The following is a 17,324-nucleotide window of genomic DNA, read 5'->3' on the forward strand; positions in this document are numbered from 1 at the left end:
AGATGGATTAGATTCAGTCTTTTTCCCAGAGCAGGAGGGCACAGGTTTAAAGTGAAAGGGACAACATTTAAAGGAGATCTGGAGATAAGTTTTTCCACACAGATTGTGGTTATTTGGAAAGAGCTGCCAGAGGAGGTGATAGAGACAGATATAGTAACAATATTCAAAAGGAATTTGGACAGGAATTTTGATAGAAAATGGTGTAGAGGGATACACGCCTAATGCAGGCAAGTGGAACCAGAGCAAATAGGCATCATAGTCAATATGGGCAAGGGGGAAAGGGATGCCATGGGAGTCCAGGCCTGTGCTGTTTCCTCCTCCATGTGAACTTATATCTAATGGATCTTTTCAAAGAGTTACTTGTTTTTCTTCATCAGGATCATAATTTACTGATACAATAGGTGTATAAGGCTCATTATCTATTGTCTCGAAATCTATTATACAGTAAGACAGTTTGCTGCAGTGGTCATGGTACTTTTACCATTATTTATTATGCTGGGGATTGAAGTTGAGGAACACCTTGGTGCTTGCTATGAATTCAGTATCTACAGCTGGGATGAAATTTGAACTTTGGCAGGATTTATTTTAGATTATGAAAACACGTAGTCCCCTTTTATTGTCATTTAGTAATGCATGCATTAAGAAATGATACATTATTTCCTCCGGTGTGATATCACAAAAACACAGGACAAACCAAGACTGAAAAAACTGACAAAAACCACATAATTATACATGTAGTTACAACAGTGCAACAATACCAGAACTTGATGAAGAAGTCCGTGAGCACAGTAAAGTTCAAAGTTTCTCAAATGTCCCACATCTCATGCAGACGGGAGAAGGAAGAAAAACTCTCCCTGCCGTGCTGACCACAATCTGACTCTGAGTCATCCGAAAACTTCGAGCTCTGATCAACTCTCCGACACCAAGTACTGAGCGCCATCTCTGTCCGAGCGATTCGACCTCTTTCTCGGTCACCAAAAGCAGGCAAAGCTGGGGATTTTGAGGCCTACCCTCCGAAAGATTCCCGACCACACAGTAACGACAGCAGTGGACGGGCGTTTCAGAAATTTCTCCAGATGTTCCTGTGTGCTTTCACGTCTGTCTCCATCAAATCAGAAATTGTCCACGGCCCCTATTTAACAGATACAACATCATTTTTCACCGGAGAGCTGCGCACGCGCGGTGCGCTGCCATCTTCTCCTCCCGCCTAACGGAAAGTAACTAAGAATCCATCACAAGGCAAATTATACATTACTGCCCATTCAATTTTCCTGAATAATTAGAATATTTGTTGAGAACTGAGAAGTGTGTACTGTATGTGTATATTTGTTTTCCACAGATATTTACTAGAATTTTTTGAAACTTTACCAGTGCTATAGGACTATAGTTATAGAGCATGGAACAGTACAGCACAGCTCAGGAACAAGCCCTTTGGCCCACATTGTTGTGCCGAACCAGCTAAAAAGCAAATCAGAAACACTCAAACACTAATTCCTCCTACCTATATAATATCCATATCCCTCCATCTTCCTCACATTCACGAGCCTGTCTGATGTATTTGCCTCTACTACCATACCAGGCAGTGCATTCCAGGCATCTATGACTCTCTGAGTAAAAAACTTAACCCTCACGTCCCCCTCTCAGCTTCAGTGCATGCCCTCTGATACTAGTCATTTCAACCCTGGGAAACAGATGCACCCTGTCTACTCTATCTTTGCCTTTCATAATCTTATAAACCTGTATCAGATCTCCCCTCAGCTTCTGCTGCTCCAGAGAAAACAAACCAAGATTATCCAGCCCCTCGTGATAGCACCTGGCCTCTAATCCAGACAGCATCCTGGTAAACCTCTTCTGCACTCTTTCCAAAGCCTCAACATCCTTCTTATAGTACGGCGACCAGAACTGTAAGCAATATGCCAGATGTGGCCTAACCAGAGTTTTATAAAGTTGCAACATAACCTCTTGACTTTTGAACTCAGTGGCATGACTATTAAAAGCAAGCATTCTATAAGCCTCCTTAACCACATTATTGACCTGTGTAGCCACTTTCAAGGAGCTGTGAACTTGGATCCCAGGATCTGTCTGCTCAGCAACACTGTTAAGGATCTTGCCCTTGCAGTGTACTGTCTCCTTGCATTTGCCCTACCAAGGCGAAACACCTCACATTTATCAAGGTTAAACTCCATCTGCCATTTCTCTATCCATATCTGCAACTGATCTATATGGCCCTGTATTCCTTGCCTGTCTTGTACACTGTACACAACTCTACCAATCTTGGTATCATCCACAAACTTACAAACACACCCATCTACATTTTATCTAAAGTGGTAGCAGTGGAAATTGCTCAATAGGGGGAAGCAATTCAAAAATCACCTGCAAAAATTTTGATTCATTGATAAGAAACTGGAATGCTGAGAGCTAATGAAGCATGATTTGACATTATAATCTGTAAATGTTTACTCGCCATCTATTGCAAGTCTCTTTTCTAATTCCTTCCGTGATTTTTCCTCTCAGGTCTCAGTCATTTTGTTATTTCAATGAATATTTCTCTCAGATATCCTGTTGAATGCCTTCTAACCTGCTTGCAGTGCCGGACTGCACTCATTAAACAGTAATTTTACCCTCCTTTATGTTTGTTCCTTGTCCTTCTTTATTGTTTGACATACAGTAGTTACCAGAGTGGTTTGTCTGTCTTGTTTCGTGACTGTAGTTCATTTCTGTGTGACTTCTCATGTAATTTGTCCAGACTCGTCCAGCATACTTCTAGAACATGTCTCCTTCTTTCTTTTTGAGACTTAAAAGTACGCTGCTGTGCTCCTATTCAAGCACAAGATCATGTAAATGCTGATGATACTGTCTGCTTCATTTCAAAGCCATCCAGGCTGCCTGTTTAGAGTAAGTGTCAAGGCTTCCTTGAGCAAAATGTCAGGTCGATAGAATTAAAACAGAATCCTTAATAAGTAAGATGATAGATGGAGAAAGAAGCAGTTAATATCTTGAGTCAGCAACCTGTCAAAAAGGTGGCACCGTTATAGAGTCATAATGTCATGTAAAATACAGTGCAGAAACAGGCTCTTTAGCCCATCTACTCCATGCCGAATCATTTAAGCTGCCTACTCCCATCGACCTGCACCTGAACCATAGCCCTCCATACCCCTGCCATCAATGTACTAACCCAAACTTCTGTTAAATGTACCGCATGCACCACTTGCGCTAGCAGCTTGTTCCACACACTCACGGCTCTCTTGAGTGAAGAAGTTTCTCCTCATGTTCCCTTTAAACTTTTCACTTTTCACCTTTCACCCTTAACCTTTGATGTTTAGTTGTAGTCTCACCCGACCTTAGTGGAAAAAGCCTGCCTGGATTTACCCTATCTATACCCTTCATAATTTTGTATACCTCTATTAAATCTCCCCTCAGTCTTCTACTTTCCAAGGAATAAAAGTCCTAACCTATTTAATCTTCCTTATAGCTCCGGTTCTGCAGTACTTGCAACATCCTTGTAAATTTTCTCTGTACTCTTTCAACCTTATTTATATCTTTCCTGTAGGTAGGTGACCAAAACTGCACACAATACTCCAAAGTAGGCCTCATCAACGTTTTTACAACTTTCAACATGACATCCGTCTCCTGTACTCAGTACTTTGATTTATGAAGGCCATGTGCCAAAAGCTTCCTTTTGACCCTATCTACCTGTGCTGCCACTTTCAACGAATTATGGACCTGTATTCCCAGATCCCTTTGCCCTACCACACTCCTTAGTGCCCAGTTGCACTTGTCTACATTAAATTCTATTTGCCATTTTTCAGCCCGTTTTTCCAGCTTGTCCAGATCCCGCTGTAAGTTTTGATAGTCTCCCTCACTGTCCACTGCACCCTGATCTTGGTGTCATCTGCCCCGCAAGTTTGCTGATCCAGCTAACCACATTATCACCTAGATTGCTGATATACATAAAAAAAACAACAATGTTCTGATTGCAGAGATTTCAGATTAGATAGAGGGATGAAAAAGGAGGCTATATTAGTTAAAGAATTACAATTCTGAGAATGGCTGGTATGTATACTTGAACAATCATTAAATAAATTTATATGGGTTGAGCTAAAGAGCAAAAAAAAAGGCATTCACATTGTTGGGAAAGTACTGCAGTCCACTAAGAATCAGGAGAACAAATCTGTAATCAAATTTCTGATATTGATTAACTACCAAGGTGGTAATATGAGAGTAATTGAAATTTCCCACAGTTAACAGGTGCATTCACTGTGAAACGTGTGAATAGCACAGATATACTAAATTGAATTCAGTAGAACTGGTACATAGCAAGCCTTATAAGAAAGTGGACAATTCTGAATTTAATATTAGGGAATAAAGCTGGGACAGCATTCTTCTGGTACTTTCATAACTTAGATAGGCTTGTATAAGTATGGACAAGGAAAAAAATAGTAAAAGTTGTGAACTGTCACGAGGCTAATTTTGCTAAACCGAGGCAAGATTCAGCAGAAGTGGTCTGGAAACAGCTGTGGGAAGCGAGGAACTAGAGAAAAAGTGCTAGGTAAGCAAATAGTGCTTAGGGTTGACAGGAACCCTGAACCTGATGGCCAGCCTCCTAGAGCTATAAAGGAAGTGGCTGCAGAGAAAGAGGACGCTTTGTTAAGAAGGCCAGAGAGGATTGGAAAGCTGTAAATGTAACACCACTGCTTGACTAAGGAGGAAGATAGAAAGTGGGGGGTGGGTGTCTATCAGAAACAATATAAACTGTCATTTATAAATTGGGGTCAAAAGAAGTCATGACATCATACAATCTCTCACTTGCCAACTTCCCTCAACATGTTTGTTAGAATTCAAGCAATTATGTGCTGTCTGAAACAGGCTTTTTCTTCCTCTCCTATCTTGCATACTTAATGCTTCCCTCTACTGCAGACTTCAATTTAAACACTTTACAGATCATACCACAGCCTCATTCCACACTATTCTAATGGACTGCTTTCTCCTTGTTCCCATCTGTACTTTTCAAACTCTGTATGTTGTGTATTCAGCTCTCTTTCCATACTGTCATCAGATCCTGCTGTCATCAGGTTCTCCTCTGAAAGAAGGGTCAGCTAACTAAAAAAAAAATCAAGCTCAAAGAGCATTGTAATTTTGCAGCTAATTATAAAATTTTGACATGATCTGTTGGTAATAAAAGAGCTCCATTGGCCTAGCATTTTTTTCCAGTGTTGCTTTTGTGCACAGTATTTCTTGCCATAGCTTGGGTAGCAGCCAGATAATCATCCCATGGTGCTTTATACCTGTAGGTCCTGATGAGGATTAGAGTTTGGGACACAAAATTAGTATCAACTATCTCACTACTATATTTCAGTTTTCAGTCCAAATGATGTGTGAGTTTATTATGAAACATGCCTATGTTTGAGTAAACTGCTGGCATTTTCTGCCCTGTTCATGCATGGAAACTGACTCTGTAAATGTGGTTATTAAACACTACTGGGGCCTCTGAATCTATAATCAGTGTACCAACTTTAAGGAGATGGTTTAAAGGAAATAAAATGATTTTACCTCAAAAATATGTTAAATACTTTTATGGCAGAAGTTTAATTACACAATTCACTTTTAATTTACTACTAGACAATGGGGTGACCTGTTGGTGCACCCTTTGAGAGAAGGGTAATGCTGTCTGATATGAGCAGAATGAACATTAAATTTTCCTGAATGCTATTGGGATCGCTTTGCTTTGGAAACTGAAGTAGAAAACCTCAGTTTATTAAAGAAGAATGATGCGTAGCAAAGCATATATAGCTGCTCCTCATTTAACAAAGGATACTTTTGATCGCATCATTTCTGGTTTATCTGCCACCCTTGTGCCTCTCGTTGTCATTCTGGAGACGTGCAGCCCTTTCATCCCTCGACTCTTCAGCTCTTCTGCTATTTGTCTCTGATCCTGAAGACATGCTTGCCTCTCCTCCTCTGTCTCTTCTTCTCTCATCTTTTTTTTGTCCTGACTCTTTGATCCTGGAGTTGTGCGGCCTTGGCCTCATCTGATTCTTGTTCTCTCTCTCTCCTTGCTGCTTCCCGACGTTTGGTGTCATCCCTTGACCATAATGTACCCCTTCCCTTTCCATGCAGCATAATTAGGCTGACCATTTTTTTTTAATCCTAATGCTGGATTGAAGATATGAAACACTAACACCAAAGGATGCTGATTATTCTTGATGATGTGGTTGGCGCTCTCCTAAATGGATGTGATATAGTCACCGCTGTCCTTTGACTGCGGCAAAGGGTTTTAGGGATGGTGGCAGTTAGATCTGTCCCAATCCTGCACATGCTGATGGTAATTAGCAGAATGTGACCCCTCGAAATCCCTCCCCCTCCCTTCCTCCATCCCAGTATCCCTCCCCCTCCCTCTCCCTTGCCCCCTCCCCCAGCTGCCTATCAGTTCCCTCATGGTTCTGCCTCCTTCTACTACCCATTGTGCTTTCCCCTATTCTTTCTTCACCTTTCCTGCCTATCCCCTCCCTGCTTCCCCTCCCCCACCCCTTTATCTTTCCCCTTACTGGTTTTTCACCTGGCACCTCCCAGCCTTCTCCTTCCCACCCTCCCCCACCTTCTTTATAGGGCCTCTGCCCCCTCACTCTTCAGTCCTGACGAAGGGTTCCGGCCTGAAACGTTGACTGTTTGTTTCCACGGATGCTGCCTGACCTGCTGAGTTCCTCCAGCGTGTTGTGAGTGTTGCTTTGACCCCAGCATCTGCAGATTATTTTGTGCCCTCGAAATAGAGCTGCCCTGCCCTTTTGCTCTAGTAGGTGTCACTGCTGAGGCTGGTGCATCAGGCTGTTGCATTCTGATTTCCATGATGGCTGATCGGCTCTTGGGTGAAAGCCAGGCTGTTGATTTTTGGCGAATGATCAATTTTATACGAATATATAACCCTGAACTTTGCCTGCATTCTGTAAGTTAGCGCATTTTAATTTGATTTAGCCAAAAAAAGTGCCGCTGTAATGTACCGTTTGCGCTGATTGGAGGTCACAGACAGACAGACAGAGCATGAGAGTTTTAGTAGTATATAGATGATTTTCACATGGCCTTGGTAATCTGTTTTAACTCTTTTGAAAAATGGTTTTACTAAGCAAAGTATAAGAAAATAAGGTTAAATTTTAAGCTACTTGAGTTATGTTTCCGCTCTACAGTATTTAACTTAAGATTAAGCAAATTAAATGAAAATAAAAAGAGTGTTTGTTGTTTATCTTCCCATAATGGATTTTTATTTAAATCTGTATATCTTTTATTCCCTTTAGAAAGGCCAATGAAGGCTTAGCAGCACTAAGTGAAGATGGAAAGTCACCTTTATCCGTTCAGCAAATGGCCTATGGTGAGCAATAATTTTATTGGAAAAAAAATACCAGCACCTGCAATTGTTAATAGTACTTTACAGCTTATGTTGAGTCAGATGTTATAGACAAACTTCAGTCAAAGCTCCTGAGATTTAAGGAGCACTTATTTACTGCCAGTGAAGCAGTGTTCCTTGAAAGCTCTTGAGTTAAATTACAGCTTCGTATGGTGTTGCTGTGCATTAGAACAGTTATACCTAGAACTGAGAATGTAGATTAAGAAAAATATGAAAGTATGCAAACAGTAGGTCTTTGAACCCAGTTGCTCCTATGCATTATCTAATGGAATCATTGAGGTGAGGGGCATAATAATTGCTGGCCACAGCTGCTGATTCTCATGTTAAGTTGGGACCCATTGCTGCATTTCTCCTTTCCGTACTTTTTTTGCATAGGAGAAGGGAATTAAGGGTTATGGGGAAAAGGCAGGTAGGTGGAGCTGAGACCATGGCCAGATAAGCCATGAATCTTATTGAATGGAGGAGCAGGCTCGATGGCAAAGATGCCCTATTCATGCTCCTATGTTCTTATGTAAGGACTTTTTGGAGCCGAAGGTTAACAAGATTTTTGGATCTGATGAACTGCATCCTAAGTTCTAAAGGAAGTGACCTCTGAGATGGTAGATACTATGATAGTATTATGCCAAAATTCCACTGATTCTTGAGCAGTTTTGGAAAACTGGAAAACACAAATATAAAACCAATATTCAGGAAAGGAGGGAGACAAGGTTGGAAGTATAGGTCTATAGTCTAGCATCTGTCATTTGAAAAAAGCTGGAATCTGTTATTAAGGAGGGGAGAGCAGGTCATTTAGAAAACCATAAAACAATCAAAACAGAGCCAAAGTAGTTTTATGTAGGTAATTTTGTAAGAATAAAGTGGAACCTGTTGATGTACTTAGATTTCGAGAAGACATTTAATAAGATGCCACATAAAAGGCTGAACCAGATAAGAGCACATAGGTTTTGGGATTAGTTTCGTATTATGAATAAATTAAAGGCTAATAGGAAACGGTACAGGCTTCCCCCACCATCCGAAGGTAGAGCGTTCCTTTGAAACGGTTCGTAAGCCGGAAGGTCATAAAGCGAAGAAGCAATTACCATTTATTTATATGGGGAAAATTTGTGAGCGTTCGCAGACCCAAAAATAACCTACCAAATCATGCCAAATAACACGAAACCTAAAATAACAGTAACATATAGTAAAAACAGCAATGATATGATAAATACACAGCCTATATAAAGTAGAAATACTTCTTTACAATGATTGCCTGCACTGTTCTCCGTAGCGAAAATCTCACGCAAGCGCTGTTGGCAAAAACACTCTCTCCAGTAACCTTTAAGCTATGAAGCTGCCAAATCATACCAAATAACACGTAAAAATACACAGCCGATATAAAGTAGAAATAATGTATGTACAGTGTAGTATCACTTACTGGCCGCCGACCGATACATTGCTGCGAAGCATGCAGCGGTCCAGCGGTAACCGGGATGCACCCAGCACATCTTTAAGGAAAAGAGCTGAATTAAACAAGTTAATTAATTAGGTGCCGCCCAGCACGTAAATGTCGGCCCAGATCAGAGACGACGCAATCGGCAAAAACCTCTGATCTGGGCCGACATTTATGTGCCGGGCGGCACCTAATTAATTAGCTTGTTTATTTCGGCTTTTTTCTCAAAGATGTGTTGGTTGCCTCCCGGCTACCGCTGCATTCTCCGCGAATCGGTATCTGTCCGCGGCCCGGGGGTTGGGGTGGTGGGACACTAAGGTGTCATCTCATCGTCATCCGTTTCCATGAGGGCAGGCAGCTCATCTTCTCCTATGACTCCCTGCCTCGATGTCGAAGGTCGAGGTTTGTCGTCTGCTGTGGTGATTGGAAGGCTTGCTTGACTGCTAGCCTCGTGCATTTTTCTATCATACAGTTCTTTGTAAGCACTCAAACCATCTTGCAAATATGCCCTAAACCGACGTACCCTTTTAAAATAAAGTCGTAGTTTTCTGCAATCATTGCAGCGAAAATCTCACGCAGTTACTTCATGTTCAGTTCCTGGACGACTTCACTTTCAGTCCGTTCGCTACTGCATTCGGTTTCGATTGTTATCCTTTCCTCTTCCAATTGCATCAGCTCTTCATCTATCAGTTCTTGGTCATGGGATGCCAAAACCTCTTCAACATTATCTTCGTCAACTTCCACAAGCCAACCTCACTTTGTGCTTACTTCGTTCACACGATGGAAACGCTTAATTATGTCTAGTTTTATGCTAAGTGTAACACCCTTACGAGCTCTTTTAGGCTTTTCCGATACCTTAGAAACTGATCTTGCAAACGGCTGCTCACAGGCACGTGCTTAAGCAATTGCCGGCGAGAATGCCGTTCCGAATCCGGGGGAGGAGCGGCTGCTTGGGGCGCGTGCTGCTTTTTTTCACGCGCTGCCTTTTTTCGTAACAGTGAAAAGACCTTCTGTTAGCGAAAACTGGTAACTAATGTAGGGCTTTCGTAACAGTGAGGTTTCGTAAAGCAGACGTTCGAAAAGCGGGGGACACCTGTATCAGCATAATTTTTGGATTGGCGATCAATAGTCAGCTGGGCCCTCAATTATTTATTATTTATATTGATGATTTTACTAAAGGCAGTAATTGTCTGTGGAGATCCTATAATTTTATCAGATTGTTTCTGAGTTGAGTTAAATAGAAATGAAAAATGTGCCATTTATGTAATCATTCATTTGTGTTTAGATTGTTGGTACTTAGTTCACAATAATATCTCACATAGCAATCTGGCATTGACCTGTGGTAGTGAAGGATATGACAAAGGTGCCAGGGTGCCTGCTTTCCCTGAGAAAATGGCACAAGGTCAGCTCTTTTGTAGTCAGAAATGTTATGGTTTCTTGCAGTAAACCTGTGCAGCAATTTTTTGATGACTGGCATTATTTCTCATTATATTGTGTGTAATATGCAAAGTTATAAATTAACTTTTGTATTTTTGTGTCTTCAGTGGCAGGGCTTGGATTTGGAATAATGAGTGGTGCTTTCTCTGTTGTCAACATACTTGCAGGCTCTGTGGGACCAGGAACAGTGGGAATCTTTCATGATTCTCAGTATTACTTCTTAACATCAGGTAACTTTTAGTATTTCAATCAACTGGTGTTACTTTAAGAAAAACAACTTTTGCTTGCTTGCTTAGAAATGTTTTATTGGTTATTGAAAATCAAGCAATGAATTATTTAAAAGACTGTTCCAATCTATTCCAATAGCCAGACCTATTAAAATGGTTGGGAAAGCATTGGAGATGCAAGTTGTAAGGAGCCTGGATGAGTACCATAGGAAATCATGAATGCTAACTTTGTTAGAAGAGATTGCCACACACACATTCATGTAGGTATCACTAATGCAAACCTGATAAATGGGCATGCCATATTATTGGTGTAGTTCCAAGCTTCTGATCTTTGCTATCTAGGAGTATGTGTGCAAAGGTCCAGACAACGCAATTGTAGTTATATCATCCTTACTTTATAGGTTGGTTGATGACATTGCATTGCCATGAAGAGGTGTTTTCTTCATATAAATTTCATGGGCTAACATAGCGTTAGTACTTCCCTGTTTATATGTTCCGACAGACATTTCTTCTTCACAGTTATAGCTGATAAATCCAGAGTTGCTAATCCGTCTGGATTCTCCTGGAGTTTCCAGGGATCATTTATTGGCCGGGATTCCTCTGGAATTAACCCCAAGAACAAATTCATAGGCGCTTTTATCAGATACAATTTTGTTAATGATGTTTTGGCATTTTCTTAGATAGTTATTGGAAATATGGATCATAGGGAAGTGCAGGAGAGGTTGTTTGACCCAAAGTCATCCACTCAATAGTAAAGAGTTTGCTGAGGGGCAGTGACAGAGCATGCCACATAAACAAAATTTGACAGCAGGCCTGGTATAAGTAGGTGATCAAAACTTTGGCTGAAGAGGTAGTTTTAGGAGCAGTGGTGAGGTTAGATGTGGTTGTAATTTTACAGCTTAGGGACTTGACAGCTAGAAATGCAGCTACCAGAATGGGAGATGAAAATTTGGGGTAAGAATTCAATGAGTACAGAGATCTTGGAGAGCTGCTGAGTTGGAGAAAGTTACTGAAAAAGAGAAAACAGTACATCTGTATTTACCTTTTTTTATTTCTTGCATGGGATATAAGCATTGCTGGAATCTCCCACAAAATGGCATTTAGATTAGATTAGATTCAACTTCATTGTCATTGTGCTGAGTACAGATACAAAGCCAATGAAATACATTTAGCATCTGACTAGAAATGCAAAGAATAGTGTTATTTACAAAATAACTGCGAATAAAAAAAGTGCTACAGCACACAAATATAAAAGTACTGGGACAGTACAATATGGATGCAATACTGCTTAGCGCTGTGATGTGAGGTTCAGCAGGGTCACAGCCTCAGGGAAGAAGCTGTTCCTGTGCCTGCTGGTGCGGGAGCGGAGGCTCTTGTAGCGCCTACCGGATGGGAGGAGAGTAAAAAGTCCATGGTTAGGGTGAGATGCATCCCTGATAATGCTTTTGGCCCTGCCCAGGCAGCGTTTATGGTAGATGTTCTCAATGGTGGGCAATTGGGTGCCGATAATCAGCTGGGCAGTTTTCGCCACATGCTGGAGTGCTTTGCGGTCCGATACGGGACAATTGCCATACCACACTGAGATGCAGTTGGTGAGTATGCTCTCAATGGTACAGCGGTAAAAGTCCGTCAGTATCCTAGGACAGAGGTGAGCTTTCTTCATGCTCCGCAAGAAATAAAGGCACTGTTGCGCCTTTTTGATCAGGATGGAGGAGTTCAGGGACCAGGTGAGATCCTTGGAAATGTGGACACCAAGGAATTTGAAGCTTGATACACACTCCACTACAGTTCCGTTGATGTAGATGGGAACGTGAGTATGACTCCTGGCATGCCTGAAGTCCCCAATGATCTCCTTGGTCTTCTGGGTGTTAAGGGCCAGATTGTTGTCGGCACACCACGTGGCCAGGTGCTGGACCTCGTCCCTGTAGGCCGTCTTGTCATCCCCTCTGATTAGGCCAACCACTGTGGTGTCGTCTGTGAACTTGATTATGGAGTTAGAACCGTGTACAGGAACACAGTCATAGGTGAAAAGGGAGTACAGAAGAGGGCTCAGCACACAGCCTTGAGGCACACCGGTGTTCAGGGTGAGAGTGGAGGAGGAGAGGTTGTCTAACTTAACAGATTGGGGTCTGTTAGTCAGAAAGTCCAAGGTCCAATTGCAGAGGGATATGCTGATACCAAGCTGGCGAAGTTTGGTGATCAGCTTGGAGGGGATCACAGTATTGAATGCCGAACTAAAGTCAATGAACAGCATTCTGATGTAAGAATTGGGGCATTTGTGATATACTGTCCCTTTCCAAGTGATGTGATCACAGTAAATTTTGCACTGAATTCAAATAAACAAGATAAAGTCAAAGGACCAAATCCAGGCATAAAGCTGTCAAATGTCACAGGCCAAAAAGGTCAAAATGAATTTTATTTCAAGACAGTGACGGTTAAGCAGATGGCTTGATGGTGTAGTAGTTAGCATAATTCTTTACAGCGCTGGCTGTAAGTTTGGCATTTAATTCCTGCCATAGTCTGTAAGAGACTTGCCCATGGTCGCATAGGTTTCCTCTGGATGCTCTGGTTTCCTCCCACAAATTCGTATGAGTTAGGGTTAGTAAGTGGTGGCCATGCTGTGTTGACACTGGAAGCCTGTTGATACTGTAAGCCTGTTGATCATGTTGGACTGTGTTACTAACGCAAGACATTGCATTTCATTGCATTTACTTGTGTGTGTGGCCTCCGTTGGTTGTGGTCGACCATAGGTACTGCGCCTCTGGTGGTCACTGGAGCGAAGCTGGAGTGGCCTCTCCAGGGCGCAAGCCAGGGCAGAGTTGATATGGAGATCCGTCTGTTGCCCATGCAGTGGGCAACATAATGATGACAGGTCCAAAGGAATGACAAAAGTCGATACAGTTTGGTGCCAGCAGCATCGCAGGAATTGCCGTGCCGGTGCTGGGTACAGCAGTCAGCTGCCTTCGGGACTCCGACTCCAGATTTTTCCTTGGGGTTTACTCCCAAAACCTTTCCCATGAGGGGGATTAGCTGCAAGGCAGCGGAGGTTTGAAACAGGAGTTTCCCTCTCCTAGATGAGCTACCATCCGTGGATAACAAGCCCCATCCGCCCGGAGCAACTGGTTTTAAGGTGCCAATGGCCCGCCTTTGCCCCTTCTCCTGTCAGTGAGAACAGCTCCGCCAGACATAAGAACTATGCCACACGTGAAGGCCAGGAGTTGGACTTGGTTGTCAGAGGCTGTTTGAGATTCATGCCATGAAGAGCATTTAGTGGGAGCTCGTCCCCACTACAGTACCACCCTTCGGCTATGGCTACCTTTGGAGCCTATGACTTGTAATGGGACAAATAAGGCTAATATTTTTTTTTATTAAGCCAAACCATTATGGAAGTATTTCTGTTCAGTATATAGCTGGAAGAATGGGCTGAAATCTAGCAGATGCAATTCAATACAGACAAATATGAGCTGTTGCACTTTGGGAGGACAAATCAGGGTAGGACTTACACAGTGAAAGGGCAGGGCACAGGGGATCTGGGAATACAAATCCATTATTACTTGAAAGTCGTGCCCTAGGTAAATAGGGTCATAAAGAGAGCTTTTGACACCTTGGCTTTCATAAATCAGAGTACTGAGTACAGCAGTTGGGATGTTATGTTGAAGTTGTATACAACACTGGTGAAGTCACATTTGGAGTATTGTGTTCAGTTTTGGTCACCTATCTACAGGAAAGATATCAATAAGATTGAAAGAGTACGGAGAAAATGTACAAGGATGTTGCTGGGTTTGAGAACCTGAGGTATGGGGAAAGATTGAATAGGTTAGGAATTTTACTTCCCTAGAATGTAGGAGATTAAGGGGAGATTTGATGGAGATATATAGAAACATAGAAACATAGAAAATAGGTGCAGGAGTAGGCCATTCGGCCCTTCGAGCCTGCACCGCCATTTATTATGATCATGGCTGATCATCCAACTCAGAACCCAGCCTTCCCTCCATACCCCCTGACCCCTGTAGCCACAAGGGCCATATCTAACTTCCTTTTAAACATAGCTAATGAACTGGCCTCAACAGTTTGCTGTGGCAGAGAATTCCACAGATTCACCACTCTCTGTGTGAAGAAGTTTTTCCTAACCTCGGTCCTAAAAGGCTTCCCCTCTATCCTCAAACTGTGACCCCTCGTTCTAGACCTCCCCAACATCGGGAACAATCTTCCTGCATCTAGCCTGTCCAATCCCTTTAGGATCTTATACGTTTCAATCAGATCCCCCCTCAATCTTCTAAATTCCAACGAGTACAAGCCCAGTTCATCCAGTCTTTCTTCATATGAAAGACCTGCCATCCCAGGAATCAATCTGGTGAACCTTCTTTGTACTCCCTCTATGGCAAAGATGTCTTTCCTCAGATTAGGGGACCAAAACTGCACACAATACTCCAGGTGTGGTCTCACCAAGGCCTTGTACAACTGCAGTAGTACCTCCCTGCTCCTGTACTCGAATCCTCTCGCTATAAATGCCAGCATACCGTTCGCCTTTTTCACCGCCTGCTGTACCTGCATGCCCACTTTCAATGACTGGTGTATAATGACACCCAGGTCTCGTTGCACCTCCCCTTTTCCTAATCGGCCACCATTCAGATAATAATCTGTTTTCCTATTTTTGCCACCAAAGTGGATAACTTCACATTTATCCACATTAAATTGCATCTGCCATGAGTTTGCCCACTCACCCAACCTATCCAAGTCACCCTGCATCCTCTTAGCATCCTCCTCACTGCTAACACTGCCACCCAGCTTCGTGTCATCCGCAAACTTGGAGATGCTGCATTTAATTCCCTCATCCAAGTCATTAATATATATTGTAAACAACTGGGGTCCCAGCACTGAGCCTTGCGGTACCCCACTAGTCACCGCCTGCCATTCTGAAAAGGTCCCGTTTATTCCCACTCTTTGCTTCCTGTCTGCTAACCAATTCTCCACCCACACCAATACCTTACCCCCAATACCGTGTGCTTTAAGTTTGCACACTAATCTCCTATGTGGGACCTTGTCAAAAGCCTTTTGAAAATCCAAATATACCACATCCACTGGTTCTCCCCTATCCACTCTACTAGTTACATCCTCAAAAAATTCTATGAGATTCGTCAGACATGATTTTCCTTTCACAAATCCATGCTGACTTTGTCCGATCATTTCACCGCTTTCCAAATGTGCTGTTATCACATCCTTGATAACTGACTCCAGCAGTTTCCCCACCACCGACGTTAGGCTAACCGGCCTATAATTCCCCGGTTTCTCTCTCCCTCCTTTTTTAAAAAGTGGGGTTACATTAGCCACCCTCCAATCCTCAGGAACTAGTCCAGAATCTAACGAGTTTTGAAAAATTATCACTAATGCATCCACTATTTCTTGGGCCACTTCCTTAAGCACTCTGGGATGCAGACCATCTGGCCCTGGGGATTTATCTGCCTTCAATCCCTTCAATTTACCTAACACCACTTCCCTACTAACATGTATTTCGCTCAGTTCCTCCATCTCACTGGACCCTCTGTCCCTTACTATTTCTGGAAGATTATTTATGTCCTCCTTAGTGAAGACAGAACCAAAGTAATTATTCAATTGGTCTGCCATGTCCTTGCTCCCCATAATCAATTCACCTGTTTCTGTTTGCAGGGGACCTACATTTGTCTTTATCAGTCTTTTCCTTTTTACATATCTATAAAAGCTTTTACAGTCCGTTTTTATGTTCTCTGCCAGTTTTCTCTCATAATCTTTTTTCCCCTTCCTAATTAAGCCCTTTGTCCTCCTCTGCTGAACTCTGAATTTCTCCCAGTCCTCAGGTGAGCCACTTTCTCTGGCTAATTTGTATGCTACTTCTTTGGAATTGATACTATCCCTAATTTCTCTTGTCAGCCACGGGTGCACTACCTTCCTTGATTTATTCTTTTGCCAAACTGGGATGAACAATTGTTGTAGTTCATCCATGCAACCTTTAAATGCCTGCCATTGCATATCCACCGTCAATCCTTGAAGTGTCATTTGCCAGTCTATCTTAGCTAATTCATGTCTCATACCTTCAAAGTTACCCCTCTTTAAGTTCAGAACCTTTGTTTCTGAATTAACTACGTCACTCTCCATGTTAATGAAGAATTCCACCATATTATGGTCACTCTTACCCAAGGGGCCTCTCACGACAAGATCGCTAATTAACCCTTCCTCATTGCTCAAAACCCAGTCCAGAATAGCCTGCTCTCTAGTCTGTTTCTGTCCTGTCTCAGTGGACTGTGCTGCTGCCATTCAGAAAAACAATTTTCATGACATATGTGAGCGATGATAAACATGATTCTGATATGGGTCTCTATTGTGGACCTAGAGTTGAAAGGGGACAGGGAGAGTGGAATCATAAACGCAAACACGAGGAAATTTGCAGATGCTGGAAATTCAAGCAACACATATCAAAGTTACTGGTGAACGCAGTAGGCCAGGCAGCATCTCTGGGAAGAGGTACAGTCGACATTTCGGGCTGAGACCTTTCGTCAGGACTAACTGACAGAAGAGCTAGGAAGAGATTTGGGAGGGGGAGGGGGAGATCCAAAATGATAGGAGAAGACAGGAGGGAGAGGGATGGAGCCAAGAGCTGGACAGTTGATTGATTGTCCGCCAGAGAAAGTAGGATCTCCCAGTGGCCACACATTTTAATTCCAGATCCCATTCCCATTCTGATATGTCTATCCACGGCCTCCTCTACTGTAAAGATGAAGCCACACTCAGGTTGGAGGAACAACACCTTATATTCCGTCTGGGTAACCTCCAACCTGATGGCATGAACATTGACTTCTCA

At 42.6% G+C, this 17,324-nt stretch overlaps 1 protein-coding gene across 1 annotated transcript in view; it reads left to right on the forward strand.

The window, feature by feature from the left end:
* The window catches only part of LOC134343905 (gamma-secretase subunit Aph-1b-like), a 51,927-nt gene that overhangs the window by 19,408 nt on the left and 15,195 nt on the right, over positions 1–17,324 (forward strand). The window contains exons 3-4 of the mRNA XM_063042814.1: positions 7,287–7,360; positions 10,370–10,492. Coding sequence (XP_062898884.1) covers positions 7,287–7,360; positions 10,370–10,492 — 197 coding nt within the window. The remainder of the gene's footprint in view (positions 1–7,286; positions 7,361–10,369; positions 10,493–17,324) is intronic.

The sequence above is a fragment of the Mobula hypostoma genome, chromosome 3 (assembly GCF_963921235.1).
Source record: "Mobula hypostoma chromosome 3, sMobHyp1.1, whole genome shotgun sequence".
Classification (NCBI taxonomy): domain Eukaryota; kingdom Metazoa; phylum Chordata; class Chondrichthyes; order Myliobatiformes; family Myliobatidae; genus Mobula; species Mobula hypostoma.